Below are 25,553 nucleotides of genomic sequence, written 5' to 3'. Positions count from 1 at the left end.
ACACAATGATGAGATTCGTTCACATGAATCCATCTTTATGATTATATATTTTTTGCGTGTACACACACAGGCAAGGCATCATTCCAAATTAAAAGTCGTTTTGGCTTTTATAGGTATATAGTTTTTCTATGTATCTAAAGTTATAGACATAGTTTAGTATCTAGTTGTTGCATAACAAAAGCTATGTATTTAGACTAGAAAAGTCAAAACGACTTTAAGAATAAGATAGATAGCTCACATACGCATGGTTATTATTCATATCAATATGATCCGATGTGTTTGCACAGGCGTACGTACATCTCGGTCGTCCAATAAGCAGGAGCATCGGTACTTCAGTAGCATACAACAGACGCAAGAAGAAATTAAGAAACCCTCAAAGAGCTAGCTTAGCCTGTGTGTATAGCCAGCAGGGAGTCGAGGGCAAAAAAGAAAAGAAAAAAAAAACGGGACGAGAGAAATGATCTGGATCCGTACGTACGTAAGGTATGCAATCCATGATACACTGGCAGGCCGGAGTCTATACTACACATCCGTACCGTACGGACGGATGTTACTATTGTACATGCATGTCGACGAGTGGTGGTTGGTATTGTCACACCAGAAGAGATGAGATCATCCGGTGGCGGTGGCGGTGGTGGCCGCCGCCGGTGGGATGCTTGGTACGCCTTGCTTGTGCAGCTCGGACATGACGCTGTCGAGCGACGGCGGCTTGAGCCCCAGGGGAAGCGGCAGCCATGGCTTCACTAAAACATCTCCAATGGCTGCGTCGATGCTCTCCTTGGACTGCATTGCATTTGTATGCACTCGGATCAATCCACCACAAGATCAGTTGATTAATTATTCAGTAAGTTAATTAATACATATAGAAAAATAATGCTTGCATCGCATTTGGATCCCAAAATTAATGTGGTGGTAATATAATTACCGGGTGCGTGTCGAGCTCAGGCTGCAGTTCGGCGAGCTTGCTGCTTGGCGGCGGAGGGACCATCGCCGGTCTGTAGATGGGGTGTGGCACCATCCCCGGCACCGGAAACCTCGGCAGCTGCACCACCGCACCGGACGGACATGTATCACTATCATCAGTACACATACGGCAGAATGCAGCTAGGCTGATGATGATGCATCGACGGACGGAGCTAGGAAGCAGCTAGTTGATTACGTAGTTTACATACCATGGCGGCGGCGGGCGGCGGGAAGCACGGCGTCCCTTGCGTCACTGCGGCTGCCTGTGGACCCCATTTCCTGGCCGCCTGCATCAGCCACAGATGGAATGGAAGGAAGGAGACAATGCAAGGGTAAATAATCAATCAAACACAGTAAATACAATTGCATAATACTAAGTAAAGTAACACGAACAGAGCAAAGGTACGTAGTAGAGCCAAATTAAGCAAACTGCCAAAAAAAGCGAGTCACGTGCATGCACTAGCACTGCTGAGTGCTGACTGCTACTCTGCAAGTCTGCAACAGCAAGGGAGGGAGGGATGGAGATGGAGCTGAGGTCCAGGGGAGCACCGAGCACGCACATTGTACTGCTGGTGCCAGAATGCCGGGTCCACGGCCGGCGGGTGCGGGTGTGCCCACGGCGGCAGCGGCCGGGGCGGCGCCAGGTGCCGCGGCCACACGGGCAGCATCGGAGTCGGAGTCGGAGTCGGAGGCGCCGCCACCGCAGCAGCAGCGGCGGCGGCTTCAGCCGCGGCGGCGTGGGGCGGGTGGCCCCACACGTGCAGCGGCCGGCAGAAGGGCGGGGGCGCCGGCGGCGGGAACCCGATGGTCGGCACCACCCACGGCCGGCTGGCGTGTGGTGCGTCCGTCCTCGGGGCGCCTACTCCGCCGCCCGCCGCCGCCGCCGCCGCGTACATGTGCCGCTTCTGCGCCCAGGTGGCGGCCTCCGCCTCCCGCGCCATCAGGTGCTTTCTGTGCGACCGGTACTTCTGCAAATTTACCAACTCCATCAGCATCGGCTGCTGAGCTCCCATACAGATGCAAGTATATATGCATCATCAATGCATGCATGCATGCATCCATCCTTTATAGCCTTTATTTAATAGCAAATCACCGTGCATGCCATGCGAAATGAAGTAATGATGACGACAGACAAATTCTTTCTTTTTTTGAAAGAGAATCAGACAAATCCTTTCTGTCCATATATATATAATAGTACACTAAATTGCATTTTTAGTTGTACTACTAGTTAATTATCTAATAATCACCGAGTATTATTGTCTGAAAATCCAATCACCTGAAAAAGTACTTGCTCGTACTGCATGTGCCCTTATGGGAAAAATGAAATATGCTATTGATGTGTGGACATGTAATATAATGTGTTTAGGGTTTGTTTGGCTTAGCTACGAGCTGTGAAAAAAAAACTGTTCTGAGCTGTAAGTTGTGAAAAAGTTAATGTGAGCTATGTGCTATAGAAAAACTGTAAGCTATTTGGGTTGAAACAAGTATAAAACCTACCCCTCCCTTGAAACAGTTGTGAAACAAAAACTCTATTTTCACTCATTTCGAAAACTAGAAAGCCAAAAGCAGGGCTCAAGATGCTTCCAAATTTAGATTTCACCCCCATTTGGTTGGCTTTCTGCTTTTTGATAGCACAAGTATTTTTCATAAGCTCAACCAAACACTGCCTAATTAAACATCGTAAATTTTCATCAAATTTATGGTTACGTACTCATGCAACATCATCACTTCACTACATACATATACAACATAACATTTATGTGAGACAAGAAGATGGTGCCAACCTCAAGGTACGGCTACTATTATTGCAACTCGATCTCGTCGGCAGCATAACATGCCACTGCCAGTAGAGTAGAGTACCACTCATTTGAAAACAGATCGATCGATCGAGTGGGGTTTCCATGCAAACATACTTGGCCATATGGCCTAGGCACGGCACTAAGAAGCACGGCCCGGACTGGCTCCCATCGTGCCCGTGTCTGACACTGCTCAATCGTAGTGCCGTGCCTAGGCCGCCATGTCGGCCCGTAGTGCCGGCCCGGACACTGCACCAATAATGGGCCGGTACGATGCAGCCCGATCAATTCTAGCCATCGGATGCTTTTCAGAGGATTCCATAGCCGTTGGATAAGAGTATATAGCACCAAACCCTAACTCCCCCAAGGATTCCTCCCAGTAGCCGTCATCTCTCGATCTCTCTCGTCCTCCACGCGCAGTCACGCCCTCCTCCCCGTGTGTGACTCCTCCCATCCCTACAGTCCTGCCCAGCACCTCCTCCGGTCCTCCCGAGCTCCCCACTGCGGCTCCCCATGGCGGCTCCTCCGTCCGTGCTCCCGTCCTTCCCGTCTGCTCGACGGCGTGGCGACCTCTGTGCGGTGGCGTGGCCAGGGGTGCGTCTTCGAAGGGCCGGCGCTCGGCCAGGGCGCAACGGCACGGCGGCGGCGCGCGGCAGGGGCGAGCTCGAGTGGTGGAGACACGTCTACGATGGTGGCGCGTTCGACGCAAGTGCGGCTCGACAGCGGCCATGGCGATGGACCGTCGTGCCCATCGGCACGGCACGACTGAGTCGCCATAGGGCCGTGACTGGGCCGGGATGCCAGCACAGCGGCACTACGCAGCACGGCACGGCAGCGCCACCGTGCCCCGTCGTGCCGTGCCTCACTGTGCCAGTGTCGTGCCGTGCCTGGGCGGCCCGTTTGGCCATGTATACATGCAAACTAGCTTACTCATCAGTGTGTTGAGTACTAGCTAGCTCCATCTATCTATCTATGCATCCAAGAGTACAACAAGCTAGGCATAGGCACTGATCGATCATGAGTTTATTTATTCTAAAATTAATTTCATGTGTGTTGCACCCATCATATGCATGCATGGGCATGAGCTAGTTGTTAGTACTACTTAGCTTTTGGTGGTTAATTAACTGATGATGGTCTTATATTGTAGTAGTAAGGAGTAAATAAAAGTAATATACGTACACTACACAATCATGGGCATACATGTTTGTGGAAACTGGAAAGTCATGTGTTTTGTGGTGCCTAGTCGGGAGGTGACAGAGCATGCGGTGGGCCGGGCCCGGGCGGGACCAGCAGCAGCAGGGCCACAAGCAGGCAGCAGGCAGGCAGGCAGGCAGTCAGGCACAGGCAGCTAGTAGTGCCTGTACCGGTACCGCCGCTCTTGGCCGGCTTGGCGTACGTCTCCTCTTTGCATGGTTTGAGCAAAGGAATATATGCAGTCCAATCCAGTCCAACAAGAAGCTAAAAACCATGCTGGATCGCATGCATGCCAATGCCATTGACAATTTCTCATGCTGCAGTGTAGCGTGTCTATATCATGCACTGCATGCTTTGCCTTTGCTTTGCTTTCCTTTGTTTTGTTGTGTACTGCGTCGCACCTGCTGCTGCCTCCTCGCTCCTGCTGCAATATAATGCATGCCCACAACCTGTATTTTTTTTTCTTCAAAAAATATGCTTTCACTTTTACCAGCTCAGATCATGTACTACTAGCTGTGCTAGCTTTGGCAGCTAGAGCCAGCAGAGAGCCCGGTAAAATATGCATGCATGGAATGGATTCACATGACCAATAGTTCGTTCCCAGTGCAAGATGAAAGGAACCCCAGAACAACGAAGATTCACATGATGGTACTACCATTGGCATGGGCAATGCACCATATGTGTCCCCCTCCCCCCAGATCTGGTTGTCCCATATCACTGTATATCTTTATGTTTATCTATATCCCTAATAGTAATAGTAATATGTTAAAGTCAAAAATGGATTATTCCTCTGTTCGTAATATTTTACTTCCCACAACAATGTCGATCCCCACCACATCTCTTTCCTGTCCATGAACTGGACTCATGCTCATATATATTAGTTAGGATGTCACCCATGGTATATATGTCGATGTCTGATTCTAAGATGCATTAATTGGAACACAGATGACACGATTGTTGCATACATCTCTAAGTTGCAAGTGATCCATGTCACCGTACAATAAATTGTGTTATGTTGCAACTTACGGACATGTTTGCTAGTTACTATAAAATTACTACTACTTAAGATGATGATGATATATATATATATATATATATATATATATATATATATATATATATATATATATATATATATCATCTTAAGTAGTAGTAATATATATATGAAAGGAGTATATATAGTAGGCACACATAAGATGATATATCACAAACCACTACTTAGACGCTAAAGATGTACCATATATTTACTAGCTTAATTATGTGAAACTTGTGCATATATCATTGTAACCTGCAGGAATAATTCAAGTGTTGCTATGGAATTCATTGAGACTGATTTTTTATTTTGAAACTTGTTAATTATATGTATTTCATCCATTATGGTACTTCTTTATTTATTTGGAGCAGTTAGCATTTCCTTTGAAAATCAACCTGATGTATATAATAAGTTGATGGAGTACTGATTGTATGTTGACCCTTTGAGATAGAGATAAGATGTATATGTACCTGGAGGTGGCTGGCAATGTTGTGTCTTGTGAGGCAGTCCATGCCCATGATCTCGAGTATCCGGGACGGCACGGCCTTGTCGATGCCCAGCTGCTCCACCGCCTGCACGAACCTCCGGTGCAGCTCCGGCGTCCAGTCCACCTGATAATAATAATGTAATAATATAATTAATTACCAGGCATATATATATGCACATATACATATATGCATATATGTCGTCATCAGAGATAGATCGATCGAGCTAATAGTCTACTCCCTCCGTCCCTAAATAATTATCGTTCTCGCTTACCAAGAAATAACTGACTAATTTTATATAAAAATATTAATATTTATGGTATATAATTAATATCATTAGATAGTAGTTGAATCTATGTTTATAATAAATTCATTTGGAGATACAAATGCTGCTCACATTTTTTACAAATTTACTTACGGTACAAAAATAAAAAATAAAAGTTATTTAGGGACGGAGGGATTGGTATGTTACACGTACACAGGTAGCAGATGATGCATGAATGCATGTAAATTACTGAAAGAAGGAAACTTTTAACTAACTAAAAAGCTAGAAAAGGCATGCATGGGCATGGGTGGATCGGATCTTTTTGAGATGAAGTCCAAGTAGAGACACGACATGCATGCTAGATTGCTAGTACACTATACGCAAAAAGGGGTGGGGTTGAAAAAAGAGATGGAGCACAGTACAACGTGGGTCGTCGTCGTGTTGAGCAGCTAGCAGGCGTGTAAATGTACTAGTAAATAATAAAAGTAGATTTTATCCTGGGGTGCATAATGGCAGTGGCAGCTAGTAGGCTGGAGGACAAGACGGACTCTGTGAGACTTGTACCCGGAAGAGGGCGAAAAGATATGAGAACACTGTCGCTTGCACAGCTGCTGCTGCTGGTGTTCGCTCTAGGCTGTGGTAGGATCTAGCAAGAGGCCGCCCGGTCACTGTTTGTTGTTGCTGCTGCTATATGCTTCAGCAGCTACGAATGCTTGCTTGGGGTAAATGGGGTTGGGAGATCCCGTGACCTCTCTCTCTCTCTCTCTCTCTCTCTCTGCGTGTTATGGGATCCGATTCATCCCTGCCAAGATCGATCGATCTATCTTTGTATCCATCCGTGCCCGACCGACCGCAAAAAGGGAGCCTGCGTACACGGGGATTCCCATGGCTCTATTCATTGCCGCCCAAATTAGACGTACATGAATCTAATATCACTCTGTTCGCGTGTTGGTTTCAGCCAGACTTATTCAACCAATCAACAATGTTTTTCTCTAAAAAAACCCAGCACCAGTCAGTCCAAACCAGCACCAGCACCAACCAGCGAACACGCTGTATGTGTGTAAACCTCCATGCCTGCATGAGAGAGAGAGAGGGAGAGAGAGAAGAGAGCACAAATTAAAATAAATCTGAGGTGATGATCGAGCCAGGCAATGGGTCTCTCTCTAGCCTTAATTTCCGTGTTGTTATCATTGCCTGTCGATCTGCAGGCCATACCACACGTAGCAGAAGATCAGCAAAGCCCGCAGCTGTAGTACACTTCATGTCCATGCAGCAGCTAGCTAAGCTAGGGCGTAACAACGAGCTGATCAGGTCTCCTCTGCTCTGCCACGGATTCCATTCCCCCGTGATGATCTTCATCATCGATTCATCATGGATTCATGGAGTAGCAGCTCAGCGACTTTTGAAAGACGAGCTAGCGTCGCGTCAGCACATCTGATTGTTCATTTCCTTCGTCTCTCGACGATATATCTCTGCTAGCTCCTGAAAGTCCTCTCATGTGTACGTGGCGACAAAATTAAAATTACTACCAAACTACTCCGATCCTATAATAAGCTAGCGATCGATCGGTCGATTATTCAGACTGTGAGCGATAGATGTGCATGCTCAACATCAACAGCTAGCTATGCTAGGGCAAGCAAGCTAATTAAGCTAAGCTAGTACCTTTACCTTGCGCTTGCCGTGCGAGTTCTTCCCTGGTGCCGGCTTCTTCTTGCTGTGGCCCTCTGCCGACGCCGACGCCGACGACTTGGTGTCGGACACGGCGGCCCCGGCACAAGAAGTCTCCTCCGTCGTCGGCTTGCTGGCGGACACATGTTTCTCATCACCACATGTTTGCTCCTCCAACAACCGCTTCTCCTCTTGTGCTACTGTCGTCACCGCCGCTAGGTGATGTTGCTTCACGTCGTCGTCTGGCACCATCGGCGCCTTGTTGTTGGCCGCCTCGTCGTCGACGTGGACTGCCGCCGGGCTCGCGGTGGCCACCAGCAGGTCGTCCGGCGGCGGGGTGGACGAGAACTCCGCGAGGAGCTCCGTGGGGTCGACCTCCAGGTCCGGGAGGATGTCCCCGTCGGCGTCGAAGAAGGGCACGTCGCAGCTGAAGTCGATGTAGTCCAGCAGGTTGTCGTCCACGTCCACCATGGCGAAGCCGTCGCAGCAGTCGGACCCGACGCCGGACGTCGGGAACACCACATGGTGGTCGCCGACAAAGCCGCCGCAGTGCTGATCCGCCTTGCTGCTGCTAGGGCTCCGCAGCGTCGACACCCCAAGCATGGACGATATATACCCTAGTCTCTGGAGATATGTATATATTGATCGATGGATATGTGCCTATGGCTAGAGTAATAAAGCAAGTAGCCAGTATTATATATATTCTAGCTGCTTGATCTCTCGATCCGGCGGCTGGCTAATACAATTAGCTAGCTCTAGCTACAGATAGATTCGCTTATATGTATAGATGGGATTGACAGAGAAGCTAGAGAAATTAAAGATGCATGGATATATGGCGAGATGAGTTAATTGGGATAGATAGATGGGCTCGTCGATATGATAAGCAGCTAGCGACGACGACGGACGATGGAGATCTCTATCTGGCTGATGGGCAGCTAATATATGATGGATATAAGAAGAAGGGAGCTGTATTTAGGTAGCTGCTGCAGGTGGAACGAACGAACGAGATCCAAGAGCGAGCGAGAGGGGAAAGCGCCGCAAGGGGAGGTCAGGAGGAAGAAGAGATGAGAGCAATGGACGGACGGACTACTAGCAAACAGCTACTACAAGACTAGTTTGGTGCGTGGTGATTTTGGAGTATTAGGGCCTGGACTGGACAGCAGGACGCATGTCCACCACACATCAAAACCTCCTCCCTCTTGGCCTCCTCTTGCTTGCTCTCATCAGTACAGATCATCTCTCTCTCTCATCATCTCATCTCTCTCTCTCTCTCTCTCCCCCACTTGCTTTATAGGGCTTGGTTGGGTCTGGGCCGGGTCTCTCTCTCTCTCTCGTGCAGTGTCCAGTGGTATGCTGGTATCGCCAGACAACGGCCGTCTCTTTCGATCGTGTCGCTGTGTGTACACATTATTATTGCATTGTACACCCACCCTACACCGACTGCAAGTGCATATGGCAGACACTGCCAGTATATATAGCATGCAGAAGCATGGCTCCGCAGCGTTTATCTATCTATCTCTGTATACCGTATTCTCAGTGTGCCTGCGTCTGCCGGCCGGCCGCCTATATATATATATATATATATATATATATATATATATATATATATATATATATATATATAGAGAGAGAGAGAGAGAGAGAGAGAGAGAGAGAGAGAGAGAGAGAGAGTATATGCTGCATGTCCTTTTTGCATGCATATATAGTTATATATCTAAGATTGTTCCGCAATTTGTCTGCCTCCGCTACAATCTACATCGTCTGCGTCTTGTTACTGCTACCACACCTCTCATCAATGTTAAGTAAGGTCCACATATATAGAACCACCGGTATTATACTGTTATATATGTTACTATTACATATAAACATGTCTTATACTCACTTCCTTGTAAATTGTAGATCGTTCTGGCTTTTCTAGACACATGCCTTTATTATGTCAAAGATATATAGTAAAAGCTATAGTTCTAGAAAAACTAAAATAACTTGCAATTTAGAAGAGAGGAAGTAGTAATTTAGAGCCATAAATGTGAATATCATTTACTAAGAATTTGGTGAAACGTGAATCACTTTAACTGGCATTCAATCTATAGTTTTTTTTAACAGAGGGAGTATCATTTTCACAATGCAAATAGATAGACCCAAGGACAAAGATGGGCGCGTGGCCAATGCATGCATGTTTATATATCATCTGGTCTAGCGTCAAGGTGGGTCGTCCGATATGATCCATCGTAGCTATCACATCACCGGGCGCGCGCTAACGTGGTACATACACATCAGTGTATTGGTCCCTTTAAACTTTAATATATATATATATATATATATATATATATATATATATATATATATATATATATATATATATATATATATATATATATATATATATATACACACACACGGTAAGGTTATTCTGCAGCTGGTTACAGAATTACTTATTATATGACCACCTTGATTTACGATAATGTTTGTACCAATTTACGATAATCACAATACACATTTACGATACATGGGTTACTATAATTCAAGATGATACTTACCATAATGCTATAGTAAATCACTTACGAGGGAGTTACCATAATCTCGTAAATTAGTATAGTAATTATCGTAACTCAAAGTGGCTATAGAATAACTTATTCTGCGGCCAGAATAGTACGTGTGTGCGTGTGTGTGTGTGTATATATAGCCAGCTACAAAATAAGTTATTCTGTAGCCACCTCCATTTACGATAATTTTATATACTAATTTACGATAATGTCAATATATATTTACGATAGTTGTGTTACTATAACACATGGGGATATTTATCATAACGTTATAGTAAACCACTTAGTAAGGAGTTACTATTGTAAGGAAAATAGACCCTAGGCCCATTTACTTTGGATTTTGGTGTTTGATGACCAACACAACCAAATTGGACTAATGAATTTGCAAGTGTTTATTTTGTAGTTCAATACGGTGCAAGACGTAACTTGGACGAAGGCAACGTGATGATTCAATGATCAACACCTCAAGCAAGACCTTAGGAGCACAAGAAAAGACCCAAGAGATCAAGCAAAATCCAAGCATGAAGATTGGAACCAAGACGTACGCAAGATCGTGAAGAAATGAGCTCACTGTGGTGACCGAATGTAGGACCGGACGCTGGACAAGCAACCGGACGCTGCGACTGGACGCTGGACAAGTGGCTCGGCAGACAGGCGACCGGACACTAGACCGGACGCTGGCGGCAACCGACCAGACGCAGGACAACAGCGTCCGATCGAGTACAGAGAGGTTCCAAAGCGGCAAATCTACGACCGGATGCGTCCAGTGGCAGGCGACCGGACGCTTGCCAGCGTCCGATCAGTATTTTGCTGACTCAATGGTCAGGACAACCGGACGTGTCCGGTCAGGACGATTCAGCGTCCGGTCAGTAGCAGTTTCGCGGAAATTTGACCCCAATGGCTACTTTCTTAGTGGGGCTTATAAATATAACCCCCAACCGGCCATTTGACACAAGTGGAGCTGAGGAAACATACCAAGGGTGTTGGTACACCATTTTAGTGATCTCCACATGCATAGTGCTTAGTGTTTTATTAGGTGATTAGCATAAGTACTTTGCGAAGTGCTTAGGTTGATTAGACCACCGCTTATGCGTTTGCTCTAGGTGTTTGCCTAGTGTTTAGTGAGGTTTGCATACCTCTTGCCACCCCGTGCTTGCGAGCACAAGTGTTGTACATCGGAGAGGCTTGAAGTCTTACGAGATCATACCAACCGCGTTTGTGGTGTGGCCGCCACCGTGTACCAGAGGGAACAAGGCCCGTGGCGTTTCGGCCAGAAGCTTGATAGTGAAGACGGCGGGGAGCATCCGGGAGAGGCTTGCCGAGAGGCACATCGGAGACCCACTTGCGCGTGGGGAAGGCCCGAGGCTATCCACGGAGTTACCCTACCAGGAGCTTGGCCCTTGTGAGGGATTCCTTGCGAGGGGCTCCAACGAGAACTAGGGGGAAGCTTGCGCGCTTCTCGACACCTCGGTAAAAATAACGGAGACATCGACGGGAGTTTGCATATCTCTACCTTGCTCTTTAGCTTCCGCATTTACATTGATTACTTTACTTCGTTTGCGGTAGAGATAGCAACACACTAGCAAAACCATAGTTGCACATCTAGATAGTTTATCTATTGCATAGGTTTTGCTAGGGTTAGAAAAAGAGACCATAGTTTAGAGTTAGAATTTTAAGTTGCCTAATTCACCCCCCCCCTCTTAGGCGTCACGGTCCCTTCAATTGGTATCAGAGCCGGTTGGCTCATATTTGGACCTTTGTCTTAACCATCGTTGAGCCGACGCTATTGTAGAGTGGTTGGGATGGATACCGCTAGGCCTCCACAATTTGATGGCACTAACTTCCTCTACTATAAAGCTAGAATGGCTTGCCACCTTAAGGCGGTTGATTTAGGTGTATGGAGAGTCACTCGTGATGGGATGAAACCCATTAAGAATCCCGAAAAGCCCACAAAGAGTGATGAAAAAGAAATGCATTTTAATGCTAGAGCTAAAAATTGCTTGTTTGAATCATTTAGCATGGATGTGTTTAACCAAGTATTCACCTTAAATACGGCACATGAAATTTGGTTAAAACTCCAAGAGCTCCATAACGGCACAAGTAATGTCCGTGAGCAAAAACATTGTCTAGCTAAGCAAAATTATGATTCATTTGCTATGAATGATGATGAGCTTGTTCGTGATATGTATTCTCGATTGAATCTAATTATCAATGAGCTCTATTCTATAGGATTATTAAAACTAGATGATGCGGACATCGTGAGGAAGATCATCTCCGTGCTACCACAAAAGAAATATGCAAGCATCATCACTATCCTTCACAACATGGAGGACTTGAGCAACATGACCCCAGGCATAGCCATTGGCAAGTTAGTGGCATTTGAAATGTCACGTAAGATGGGTCAAGAAGAAGCTTCTTCATCAAGCAAAGGCAAAGCTCTCGCTTGTAGCAAGAAAAAGAAGATGAAGGGCAAGCAAGTTGAGACAAGCTCAAGCTCAAGTTCCTCAAGTGAAGATGAAGAAGAAGATGAGGATGATGATGATGATGAACAAGAATCAAGTGATGATGATCAATCTTCCTCCTCCACCTCCGACCTTGATGAAGAATCAATCAAACTTATCAAAAAGGTGGAGAAGATGATCATAAGGCTCAATGTCAAGGGTGTGCCCATCTAAATTCAAGACCTCATTTTCACTAATCAAAGAGATGAGCAAAGAAAGAAAGGATGCTATGGATGCGGCGAGTTGGGGCACTTTGTGGAAGTTTGACCAAACAAGCCCACACCCAAGGCAAAGAAGAAGGCATGCAAGAACAAAGCCCTCACATCAATAAGATCATGGGATGATTCTTCAAGTGAAGAAGAACCCCATCACAAGAGGCAAGGCCGCAAGCAATCATCATCAAGCTCTTCTCGTGTGTGCCTTATGGCACGAGGTAACGAAAGCTCTTCCTCTAGTGAGAGTGATAGTGATGATGATATGCCTTCTTATCATGAACTTGTGCAAGAAAATCTTAAATTTGCTAAAGCTTGCACTAGTCAACAAAAGAAGCTCAAAAGTTTAAAAGAAAAGCTAGATAGTTCACAAAAAGCATACAAAACCTTGCTTGAATAATATGAGAACTTTGCTAATCTCAATATTGAACTATCTACTAAAATTGAGAAACTTGAGATTAGTGCAACAACGAATGCATGCACAATCAATGATGAGCAACTCTTAAAGAAAAATAAAAAATTAAAAGAAAAGTTAGCTAGCTCACAAGAAGCATATAATAGTTTGCTTGCTAAAATGGAAATCATGTGCAAACATTATGATGAGCTAACTAATAAAGTTGCTAATCTTGAAGCCGTTAGCACAACCCCCATCAAGGCATCTAAAAAGAAAAGTACTATCTTTAACATGTCTAAAAAATATGTCTCTACTTCTTGTAATGATTTATGTTTAGACTCACCTTTGTGCAACCAAATTTGTGTTGAGAAAGTTGTTGTAGATATATGCACACAAGAGGTTGCAAAGGAGAATGAGCAACTCAAGCAAGAAGTAGCTCGCCTCACCATGGACTTGACTCAAGTAAAAGGTAAGGCGAAGCAAACCCAACTTCATTAAGATAACACCATCAAGGGAGTGAAGAAGCTTGATGAAGGATAAATCGTGGTTTGTTACGTGTGCCACAAGGAAGGTCACAAGTCCTATGAGTGCAAGGTGAAGAATGGGGGAGGAGCAAAGAAGAAGGAGAAAAAGCAAACAAGCAAGCTCTCCAACACCTACACCAATAAGGTGGACAAGAAGGCCTCCACACCTTATCTCTTAAAGAAGAAGAAAAATGACAAGGTGGTGGCCATCAAGGTGAACAAGCAAGCCAACAATGGGGTCAAACGCTTTTGGGTGCCAAAAGAAATCATTTCCAACATGAAGAGCACCAAGAAGGTTTGGATCCCGAGAGGGAAGTGAGAAGTCCGTCAGACATCGGGGAATTTGGAGACTTGGCAAAGTATGGGTGCATTTCATGGGGTGCATCATAATGGACAAAGTTATTGCCAAGTGGGTTAGTGGATACTATGGACCTAAATTTCCTTTCCCATGTTAGGTAACTAGATGTCATTACTTACAATTAGTATTCATTTCAATTGGTATTATTTTTCAATTGATATACTCTTAAAGCATCTAGTTATCTGTCATGCCTATGTTTGCATTTACATACTTAATCTTTTGTCATGCATTCAATAGGTATATCATATGGTAGGCGTGCTCGGTTTTATTATCAACCCTTGGAGCAAACCTACATGGTTTAAAACTGTTTAGAAGCACAACACATAGCTTGTCCTACTTTTGTTTATCTAATATGTGCCAAAGTCCAAATTATAGATAATCTCTCCCGAATATCATTTTTGAAAATGATTCTCACATTCATGAGAAGTCATCTTTCAAGTGGTATTTTGATTCTAAAATCAATGTGCATGATTCCTACACAGTGTTCCACATTTGTGTGCACATATTTAGGGGGAGTAATTCTATAACTTGGATGCTTTGAGACTAACACTTGTTCAAATAGTATCATTTTTTTTAAACCTATCACATGTGTAGTAGTCTCATTGTAAGGAAATTGGAGTCCCCGGAGTTAAGCATTATTCTTCAATTGGCATCATCATGTTGGTCCTTTCTTTTCATATTTATATGCTTTCTCCATTCATTATATAGATTTAACTCTCTTGTACAATAAATTGCTAATTATGCATATGCTTTGCTTTCTACCATATGCATGCATATATTTAGGGGGAGCTTAGTCTATATAATGTGAGAGTCAAATTTTGTGATCCATCTCACTCTATACACAAAGGATCACAAAATTTGACCCTCCCTTGTGCTACTAAGGTCTTCCTTTTCCGTGTTTGATGCCAAAGGGGAAGAATTTGAAGGACCAAAGGCAAGCATCAAGTTGATGTCTACAAGTTGTAATGGTCCTAGAAAGGGAGGAAAGTGGATTATGGATTAGTCTAAGTAATGGTAAAATTTGTAGTAATCCATAATATCACACGGGGATATTTGTAAGGGCAAGACAAGATTTTAAGTAAACTTTTAATTGGTATCTGTCAATTAGTATCATATAATCTTGCCCTTTGCATTGCATCCTAGCAAGTAGGTAGTTTTTAACTTCCAGAATTTTTATTATTTGCTTGCTTTGGTCGTGTTGGCATCAATCACCAAAAAGGAAGAGATTGTAAGGAAAATAGACCCTAGGCCCATTTACTTTGGATTTTGGTGTTTGATGACCAACACAACCAAATTGGACTAATGAATTTGCAAGTGTTTGTTTTGTAGTTCAATAGGGTGCAAGACGTAACTTGGACGAAGACGACGTGATGATCCAATGATCAACACCTCAAGCAAGACCTTAGGAGCACAAGAAAAGACCCAAGAGATCAAGCAAAGTCCAAGCATGAAGATTGGAACCAAGTCGTACGCAAGATTGTGAAGAAATAAGCTCACTGTGGTGACCGAATGCAGGACCGGACGCTGGACAAGCAACCGGACGCTGCGATCGGACGCTGGACAAGTGGCTCGGCAAACAGGCGACCGGACACTGGACCGGACGCTGGCGGCAACCAATTGAACGTAGGACAACAGCATCCGATCAAGTACAGAGAGGTTCCAGAGCGGCAAATCTGCGACCGGACGCATTCGGTGGCAGGCGACCGGACGCTTGCCAGCGTCCGATCAGTATTTTGCCGACTCAACGGTCGGGACGACCGGACGCGTCCGGTCAAGACGATTCAGCGTCCGGTCAGTAGCAGTTTCGCGGGAATTCGACACCAATGGCTACTTTCTCAGTGGGGCTTATAAATATAACCCCCAACCGGCCATTTGACACAAGTGGAGCTGAGAAAACATACCAAGGGTGTTGGTACACCATTTTAGTGATCTCCACATGCATAGTGCTTAGTGTTTTATTAGGTGATTAGCATAAGTACTTTACGAAGTGCTTAGGTTGATTAGACCACCGCTTATGCGCTTGCTCTAGGTGTTTGTCTAGTGTTTAGTGAGGTTTGCATGCCTCTTGCCACCCCGTGCTTGCGAGCACAAGTGTTGTACATCAGAGGGGCTTAAAGTCTTGCGAGATCACATCAACTGTGTTTGTGGTGTGACCGCCACCGTATACCGGAGGGAACAAGGCCCGTGGCGTTTCGGCTGGAAGCTTGATAGTGAAGACGGCGGGGAGCATCCGGAAGAGGCTTGCCGAGAGGCACATCGAAGACCCACTTGCGCGTGGGGAAGGCCTGAGGCTATCCACGGAGTTATCCGACCGGAAGCTTGGCCCTTGTGAGGGATTCCTTGCGAGGGGCTCCAACGAGGACTAGGGGGAAGCTTGCGCGTTTCTCGACACCTCGGTAAAAATAACGGAGACATCGACGGGAGTTTGCATATCTCTACCTTGCTCTTTAGCTTCCGCATTTACATTGATTACTTTACTTCGTTTGCGGCAGAGATAGCAACACACTAGTAAAACCATAGTTGCACATCTAGATAGTTTATCTATTGCATAGGTTTTGCTAAGGTTAGAAAAAGAGACCATAGTTTAGAGTTAGAATTTTAAGTTACCTAATTCACCCCTCCTCTTAGGCGTCACGGTCCCTTCAACTATAATCTCGTAAATTAACATAGTAATTATCGTAACTCAAAGTGGCTACAGAATAAGTTATTTTGTAGCTAGCTATAGGATAGTAGTTCTATAGGGAGAGTGTATTCAGTAGCCAGCTACAAAATAAGTTATTCCGTGGCCACCTCCATTTACGATAATTTTATATACTAATTTACGATAATATCAATACATATTTATCATAGTTGGGTTATTATAACACACGGAGATATTTACCATAACGTTATAATAAACCACTTAGTATGGAGTTACTGTAATCTCTTAAATTAATATAGTAATTATCGTAACTCAAAATGCCTACAGAATAAACCACTTAGTATGGCATGACTCAACATTGAGGTATACAGCTACGTAGCAGCCACCATATCATTTTTTTTTTGAAAAAAACGATTTCTTTTTTAAAACTATATGTATACCCAAACGCAAAATGCAAAGAGAGACCGGAGAAACTCAGGAGGGGTAGTACAGGGTGGGCCGGCCGGCAGAGAGAGAGAGCGCGCGCGCGACGTAGGACACATATCATGAGCTGAATCACTGGAGAGTGGAGACGTCTCTGGATCGACTGTCCACGCCACCGCTATCGTAAACGTTAAATTTACCGAGCGTTTTTATATTTGCCGAATATATTCTCTCGGGTACTCGACAAACAAGCTATTTATCGAGTGCTGCACTAAAAATACTAAAAAAAAACACTCGGCAAATATTAGGTTTGTCGAGTGTTAAAAAAACACTCGGTAAAAAAGAAGTTTGCCGAGTGTTTTTTTACACTCGGTAAATAAATAAAATCTTTTTTCTAGGAACGAAGGAGAAAAAAAATAAAAAAAACTTTATCAAGTGCCCAGATCTAGAATACTCGGCAAAGAAATAAAAATATTTTTTCTGGAAAAAAAGAGAAGAAAAAAATAAAAAAAAACTTTGCCGAGTGCCCAGATCTAGGACACTCGGCAAAGGAAACAAACTACTTACTGTGTAAAAGAGAGCTAGAAAAAAAAAATAAAAAACAAGATTTGCCGAGTGCCTCCCATCCGCCGCTCGGCAAAGCAAAACTCCAAATATAACGCCCCCCCCCCCCTTTTCTCCCCGCACGCGGCATCCCCTTCTCCCGCGCCGCGCCCGCACGCCCCCTCCCCTTCTCCGCGCACGCGCCGCGCCGCCCCTCCCCTTCTCCGCACACGCGCACGCGCACGCGCCACGCCGCCCCCTCCCCTTCTCCCCGCCGACGGCCCCTCCACTCCTTCCCTAGATCCGGCGGCGGCCCCCTCCCCCTCCCTTTCCCGGCAGTGGCGCCTTCCCCCCTTCCTCTCTCGACGGGCGGACGGATCTGGCGCGCGGCCCTCCTCTCCCGACGCGACGGCACCCTCCTCCCTCCCTTTCCCGGCGGCGCTCCTCCACCGCCTCCACCAGATCCGACCTTGGCGCGGGCGGATCCGGTGACGATGGCGCAAGGGGAGGCTAGATCCGGCCCCGACGCTCGGCCCTCCTCTCCCGGCGCAGCGGCACCCTCCCCCCTCCCTTTCCCGGCAGCGCTCCTCCACCGCCTCCACCAGATCCGGCCCCGGCGCGGGCGGATCCGGCGACGGTGGCGCACGGGGAGGCCGGATCCGGCCCCGGCGCGTGTCCGGATCTGGCGCGCGGCCCTCCTCTCCCGGCGCGGCGGCGCCCTCCCCCCTCCCTTTCCCGGCGGCGCTCCTCCACCGCCTCCACCAGATCCGGCCCCGGCGTGGTGGCGGCCTGGGCGTGGTGGTGGTGCGGCTTGGTGGCATCGCGGCGAGGAGAAGACGGCGGCTTGTTTTTTTTTCTGAAAAATTGTTTGCCTTTTTTTATTTATTTTTTGAAAAAAAATTTGCCGAGTGTTTTTTTTCACTCAGCAACGTCTTTACCGAGTGTCCGACAAAAAACACTCGGCAAACTAGTGTTTGCTGTTAAAGGGTTTGCCGAGTGTCGTTTACCGAGTGTAACCCTTTGCCGAGTATTTTTAGGTCTTCATCGAGTGCCCCCGGCACTCTGGCAAAGCTCCTGAATTCGGTAGAGCCATGCATGTCATGTGTCTTGTAGTGTCGTGGTACACCGTACCGTGTCTCCTCCGGTCTGTACTACTGCTGTTCTCTCGATCTGCTAGCTCCATTTCTGATTCTCTCTTAGCTTTCTCCCCGCTGATGATGGCGATGATGATACTTACTATCTAGCTATATCTCTTACTAATAACATTATTATATATATAAAAGCAGGCATGGACGATCAGTTAGGTGGCAGTCCCCTCCGATCCATCATCCATCCATCCCCTGATTAGCTTTGCTTTGTTGGTTTGTTGGCCTACAACAACTAATATTCTTTAATTTGTACATATATACCATCATGCCTTCGCAAAAAAGAAAAAAAAACTACCGATCATGCATTATGTGCTATCATCGCTTGTCTTGTTCCCATGCACCATATATATATATATATATATATATATATATATATTATGTAGGCCACGCGAGCGACGTGTTGCCGTTGTTTCATTGCGTGGTCGCCGTTGCCCCGCACGTCTTTTCTCCACTTTTTCCTCCTCGCTACCGGACATGATCTTTCTTTTCTCTCGCAAAAGATTTGCGCAAGGATTGAACCATACAAATGACGCGCTTGTGAGGAGCGCTCTAATAGGTCTTATAGCCGTAGGCTAGACCGTCCTAGTATACAATTTCGAATATCGATATCACATAAAAGGTGTACAACCGAGCTAAGAGCAGTGCTCCAACCTACGAACTTGGGCGCCTCCTCTACTGGTTACGCGATCCAACTCCGGCATCCGAGAAGAGCACGTTGTTTTTTCTACCAGCCTGTTGTTGGTCGCTGGAAACAGCTCGTCGAAGGCTGCAACTTGGCTCGACGTTAAGTTCCCCGTGAATATGGCGTCGTATGCTCCCTTGGACGCTGATGAAACTGGTGCTGTCGGCGGCACGATGCCCATCTTCTTCGTGAGTAGCACCTTGCCCCACTTGACGGTCGGTATGTGCGTCAACGGTTGGGTGGCAATCCGTCTGCTCCTGATTGGCAGGGGGCGTTTCGTGGTTGCCACCTTCTGCCTTGGTGGACTGACGATTAATGACGACTTTTGCTTGTGCTGCACCTCCTCGGTGAACAATGCGAGACGCTGAGAAGCCTCACTTGACGTGGGTGTCACGTCGCTAGGGGTAGGCGTGCCCATCGTGATCTCGATGCCGGGTTGTCCCACCCATGCTGCCGTGGCTTGTGGCTGCCCTGTACTGGCGACAATGGAGGCGCTGTCGACGAAATATGGTCGGCAGTCTACCGAGGGGTATGTCTACAGATGAATCAGTAGAAGTGCGCGTAATAGAAACCGGATGGTGACACAGACACAAGATTTATACAGGTTCAGACCATCAGCTTAACGTAACACCTTACATCATGTGCTCTGTTATTTTGTATTGATTGTTTATTAGATTCGATATATCCCGTCTAGGGTACCCCTGCCTCTCCTTATATACTCTAGAGGGGTAGGGTTACAAGAAAAATATCCTATTTAGTATTATACAATAAATCACATCTTCATGTAGTCTTGCGGTGCATGCCTTGATATTGTGGGCTGGGCCACCTTTGGGGCGCGACCCATGTCTTGTCTTTGTGGGTACCGGGGTCATATCCCCACAGCTAGTCCCCGAGCGCCTTGTATCCTTTGAGCAACGCTGTCTTGAACAAGTCCGAGCAGTTTGACGTGAAGCTTATCAGTTTAACCAGTGATTCGAGCGATGGAAGTCGAAGCCGACCAGTTTAACTGGTGACTTGAGCAGTGAAAGTAGGAGCCGACCAGTTTAACAGGTTAATCGATCTCGGACTTAACCAAGTAAGACTTGCCGGAAGGATATAAGGGGCTCAAGATTAAATTGAAAAATTCTTCAAACGAAGTGTAGCCACTTAGACTTCGTTTGCGAGGAATCATCCATAATTTAGTCAATAAGGAGGGTAAATCAAGAAAAGAGCACTACATTCACTGCTAGGTGAAGTGTAGCCACTTAGCCCCTAAGCCTGCTGGAAGATGAAGAATAGATCTTGTAGCAGGGTCAAAGAAAATAAATCTGAAAGCTTGTCGACATCATCTGACATGTGCGTATCAAGACCCTAGACGTGCTACCCAAGATCAGCACCCTGATCCAAACAACATGGAGCAAGTTGATAGCACACCGATGAGACGTAGCAAGATCCGACCGCTAAGGGAGTCCCCAGCTTAGTTGGTGACTCTTGCATGAAGAATCCGAACGCCGAGGAGTCCCCAGCTTAGCCGGCGATGAAGTGACAAACAATCTGACTAGTTGGTTGGTGAAGAATCGAGAACCGAGTAGCCTAACCAACTGGTCGGCGGTGAAGTGAGCGCCAAGTAGAAGTGAGCGTCGAACAATCCGACCAGCTGGTTGGCGACAAAGGTTATGAACCTAGCAGTCCGACCAGTTGATCGACGAAGAAAACATCGGCGGAGCTTGCCAGAGACATCGACCTTAGGTGAAGTGTACACACTTAGGCTTTGTTGACGAAGTCAGATGATCATCATCCATGACTTAGTCAAAGAGGATGTTAGTATTTATACATGCACCGCAAGGTGTAATATATACATTGTAGTCCCCGAGCCTGACAGTAGGTGAAGAAGACACTTAGTACTAGGCATATGGAGTAAAACTTGATAATATCGAGCAGTAAAATGTGGAGAAAACGGAAAGTGCTTAACACTAGATTGCTACGATAGATATACTTATAAAAGCCCCTGACACGCCGCCCAGGATCAGCGCCCTGATCTGGACAGCATGGAACACATTGATATCACACATGACATGCAACGTTGGCAAAACGTAGTAAGCCATCAGGCGAATCGATAGACGAAGTCCCCAGCCTAGCTGGCGAGCCCAAAGCGTAACTAACGATGAAGCGACAGACAATCCGACCAGTTGGTTGGCAAAGAATCAAGTACTGAGCAACCCAACCAACTGGTCAGCTACGAAGTGAGCACCGAGTAGAAGTGAACGTAGAATAATCTAACCAACTGGTCGACGACGAAGTCATGAACCTAGCAGTCCGACCAGTTGATCGGTGGAGAAATCCAAAGGCCAGATGGTGCAACCACCTAGACAATGATCCTGCAATACAAATATGTAGGATGGGTAGTACATGATTTAAAAATAAAATATATGAACTCGGTGATGAAGAAAATAGAGCGGAGTTTATTAGGAGCAATGTATCGGTGAATTTTATATCCTGTAGAGCAGTTTATGTTTATTTGGAGTTTATTCATATTTATATAAAGGACAAAATCCCCATGCTTAGCACTGGACAAAGGAGTAAAATTTGGAGAGTGTTGAGAACTTCAAAATGGAGACAATACTTAGCAATTGACCGTGGAGAATTTTTGAGAGTGCTTAGCACTATACCATGGCGAAATTGGAGAACATGGAGAGTGCTAAGCACTACACCATGGCGAAATTAGAGAACATAGGGAGTGCTTAGCACTATACCATGGCAAAATTAGAGAACATGGAGTGTGCTAAGCACTATACTATTGCGAAATTGGAGAACATGGAGAGTGTGAAGCACTATACCGTGGCGAAATTGGAGAACATGGAGAGTGCTTAGCACTATACCGTGGCAAAATTGGAGAACATGGAGAGTGCTAAGCACTATACCGTGGCAAAATTGGAGAAAATAGAGAGTGCTTAGCACATACCGTAGCGAAATTGGAGAACATGGAGAGTGCTAAGCACTATGCCGTGGCGAAATTGGAGAACATGGAGAGTCCTAAGCACTATACCATGGCGAAATTGAAGAAAATGGAGAGTGCTTAGCACTATACCATGGCAAAATTGGAGAACATGGAGAGTGCTAAGCACTATACCATGGCAAAATTGGAGAACATGGAGAGTTCTAAGCACTATATCGTGGCGAAATTGGAGAACATGGAGAGTGCTTAGCACTATACCATGGCGAAATTGGAGAACATGGATAGTGCTAAGCACTATACCATGGCGAAATTGAAGAAAATGGAGAGTGCTTAGCACTATACCATGGCAAAATTGGAGAACATGGAGAGTGCTTAGCACTATACCATGGTGAAATTGGAGAACATGGAGAGCACTATACCGTGACAAAATTGGAGAACATGAAGAGTGCTAAGCACTATACCATGGTGAAATGTGTGGGGCATTCTATCCCAAGATTCTTGTACACGCTTAGGAATATGGGCATCACCGAGGAGCCACTACCGCCCGCTCATGATGCAGGGCGCTACTGCTCATGCATGTTTTGGTGCTAAGTTGAAGACAAGGCTGCTTCTGGATAACACAAATGAAAACATGACTGGTCAACGCAGTGCGGCTTGCTTACGACTCAAGCGGCTCACTTAGCAGCTCGCTTGGTGGCTCGGTGGCATGGCGGCTCGGTGGCTACGCAGAGTCATAGGCAAATGGGTGTAATTGGAGCCTAGTAGAGTCAATTCTCGTGGGGAGGCGAAGCCCTTGAGCGTGTTCGACCGAGGCAAGGGTGCCGTTCGATTTTAATGGCGATAGTATACGTCATCTTAAAGATGTTTAGCATGGAGAAATATAAAAGATAATTTGAGGAAAATTATGGAGAAAACAACAAATGGAGAAAACATCATAGAGAAAATCATTATTGAAATGCATAAATACATAAGGGATATATATCTTAGTAGGACGTCTCAAGGATAGAAACGTCTGAGGTGTTTGATGTGCCAGGAGTTAGGGATGTCTACATCGTCTTGATCACAGAACATATATGACCCTAGTGGGGTAACTACCTTGACAATGTATGGACCTTCTTGGAGTCAACGATGCAAGCCTCCATTCTAGCTGAGATGTCGATTGCTTCGGCGATGGTGAGTCCTTCTCTTTCATAGTCATAGGTGGTGGAGACGTTGGCACGCAGGGTGAGAACGCCCTATTCCATCAGGGTCTTCAACACCAGGTAGACATAATGAGGCACGACCATGAACTTGGCGAGAGCTGGTCGGCCAAGGATGGCATGGTAGGCGGTATCAAAATCTGCCATGAAGAAGTTCACGTACTTAGTACGGAAGTGGTCGGCGGTGCCAAACTAGATTGGCAAGGTGATCTACCCCAAAGGTTGGGACACTCTGCCAGGTACAATCCCCCCATAATGGAGAATCAACAGGGATGAGATCGTCCTTTGTGAGGCCTAACTCAGTCAGGGCTCTGACGAAGAGGAGATTAAGGGCACTCCCACCATCGATGAGGACCTTCTTGAACAACATGTTGCGGATGGTGGGATCCAACACGAGTGGGAAATGCCCTGTGTATGGGATATCCACCCACTAGTCAGCCCTACTGAAGGTGATAGGGTACTCTAACCAATCTAGATATTTAGGATCAATGACCGTGTCATACTTGGTGATCGACATGACCTGTCGAGCGGTGAGTTTCTGCTAGTGTTTGCTCTCGAAGGTGGTGTACCCTCCGAATATTATGGCGACAGTCTTGTTGGCATCTTGGAAAGTGGGTCCTACTTCCTTAGGACGTTCCTCCCCCTTGCCGTCATCTGACTCATCGTCCTTGCGTCGCTGCTGTTTCTACTCCTTATCACAAAAAGCTTTGGCCATGCCATAGCATTGCCGCGTGTTGTGCTTGTTGTCCTTGTGAATTGGGCATGGACCATCAAGGAGCTTTTCGTAGGCAACTTTGAAATTGTGCTTAGCGCGTGGCTGCTCTACATTATTGATGAAGTTTTTTGGTCGGCGACGACGTGGCTGTGCAGCCCTTGATCCCTCTAGCCAATCATTATGACAGCATTCACGATCATCATAGCGCCTGCCACGATCTTCATAATGCCATTCTTTGTGATGATCATCATCACAACATGGGTGGCGATCCGAGAGGGAAGCATGAGCAACATTGTCCTTGAACTACTGATCAGCTTCTTCGAAGTCTACATATGAGTTTGCAAGCTTGAGGAGTTCATCAATGGTCTGTGGCCTCTTGTGGTAAAGTTTGGAGCACAACTCCTGATGGTGATGGAGTCCTTTGGTGAAAGCGGAGATGGCCTCACTGTCCCCTCTATTAGGGATGGTGTTCCTCGTTTCCAAAAAACGCTTGATGTAGCTTTGCAAAGGTTCCCTAGACGTCTGATGGAGTTTCTCTAGATCATACTTCATACTAGGCTACTGACACATTGCCATGTAATTCTTGATAAAAACTCTCTTAAGATCATCCCAAGATTCGATGGAGTCCTCCCCTAAGCCCATAAAGCCAATTATTAGTAGATTGGAAGAGCATAACAAGCAGATAGTTTGCCATTACATTGTTGTTTCCCCCGGCAGCATGTACGTCGATCTCGTAGAGCTACATCCACTGCTCGGGATTAGCCTTGCCGTCATAGGGATCGATCCCAAAGACCATGAAGCCTATGGGCCACTGTACAGCTCGCAGCCTTGCTATGAAGGGGCGAGGTCCCATTGGCTCGACAACGGGGAGTGGTCAGAGGCCGATGGGGTTGCCATGTTGGTCGTCAAACTCCTGTCAGTGTTGGAGTTCTGCTCGATGCCGCTGGGCACGACTGTTCTCAATGCGATGGCAAGCATCGAGATTGGCATTGATACGATCGCGGGTGTCATCGCGCAGGGGTTGATTAACCTCCTGGTTGGCATCACGAGCTGGTCGGCCACGTTGATTTCATGGTCCTTATGATCCAGGATTGATGGCAACATTGCCCCTAGATCCCCCTTGGACGATCTGGCCGCTGTGGTAATGATTCCCCCCATTATGGTGAGAACCACAGGGGTTACGACTACGTGTGGACGCTGTCGAAAAGGACAGAGCTAGGTTTCGGATATCGTGGACCTAGACCGGAGCTACTTTAAGTAGCGTTTGGATCTTGAGTACCTCCGGCGTTGGTGGGAGTCTAGCCAACTCATGGGTGGCCACAGCCAGATTG

The 25,553-nt window shown here is 46.2% G+C and overlaps 1 protein-coding gene across 2 annotated transcripts; it reads right to left on the bottom strand.

The window, feature by feature from the left end:
- Window positions 1–230: 230 nt before the first annotated feature.
- On the bottom strand, window positions 231–8,662 carry LOC136553240 (probable transcription factor GLK2). Of its 2 annotated transcripts, none has more exons than XM_066544618.1 (6): window positions 7,399–8,662; window positions 5,457–5,597; window positions 1,524–1,931; window positions 1,173–1,250; window positions 926–1,042; window positions 231–783 (listed from the first exon to the last, which is right to left on the bottom strand). In XM_066544618.1, exons 1-6 carry the CDS (start codon window positions 8,005–8,007, stop codon window positions 613–615), a joined length of 1,524 nt encoding a protein of 507 aa, XP_066400715.1. In that variant the 5' UTR covers window positions 8,008–8,662; the 3' UTR covers window positions 231–612. The 2 variants fall into 2 exon arrangements, with proteins under 2 accessions (XP_066400715.1, XP_066400716.1); XM_066544619.1 differs by having other exon boundaries at window positions 7,405–8,658.
- Window positions 8,663–25,553: the final 16,891 nt, after the last annotated feature.

The sequence above is a fragment of the Miscanthus floridulus genome, chromosome 5 (genome assembly GCF_019320115.1).
Source record: "Miscanthus floridulus cultivar M001 chromosome 5, ASM1932011v1, whole genome shotgun sequence".
NCBI lineage: Eukaryota > Viridiplantae > Streptophyta > Magnoliopsida > Poales > Poaceae > Miscanthus > Miscanthus floridulus.
Note: the sequence above shows the minus strand (reverse complement) of the source record. Positions and strands in the feature narration are given on the sequence as shown.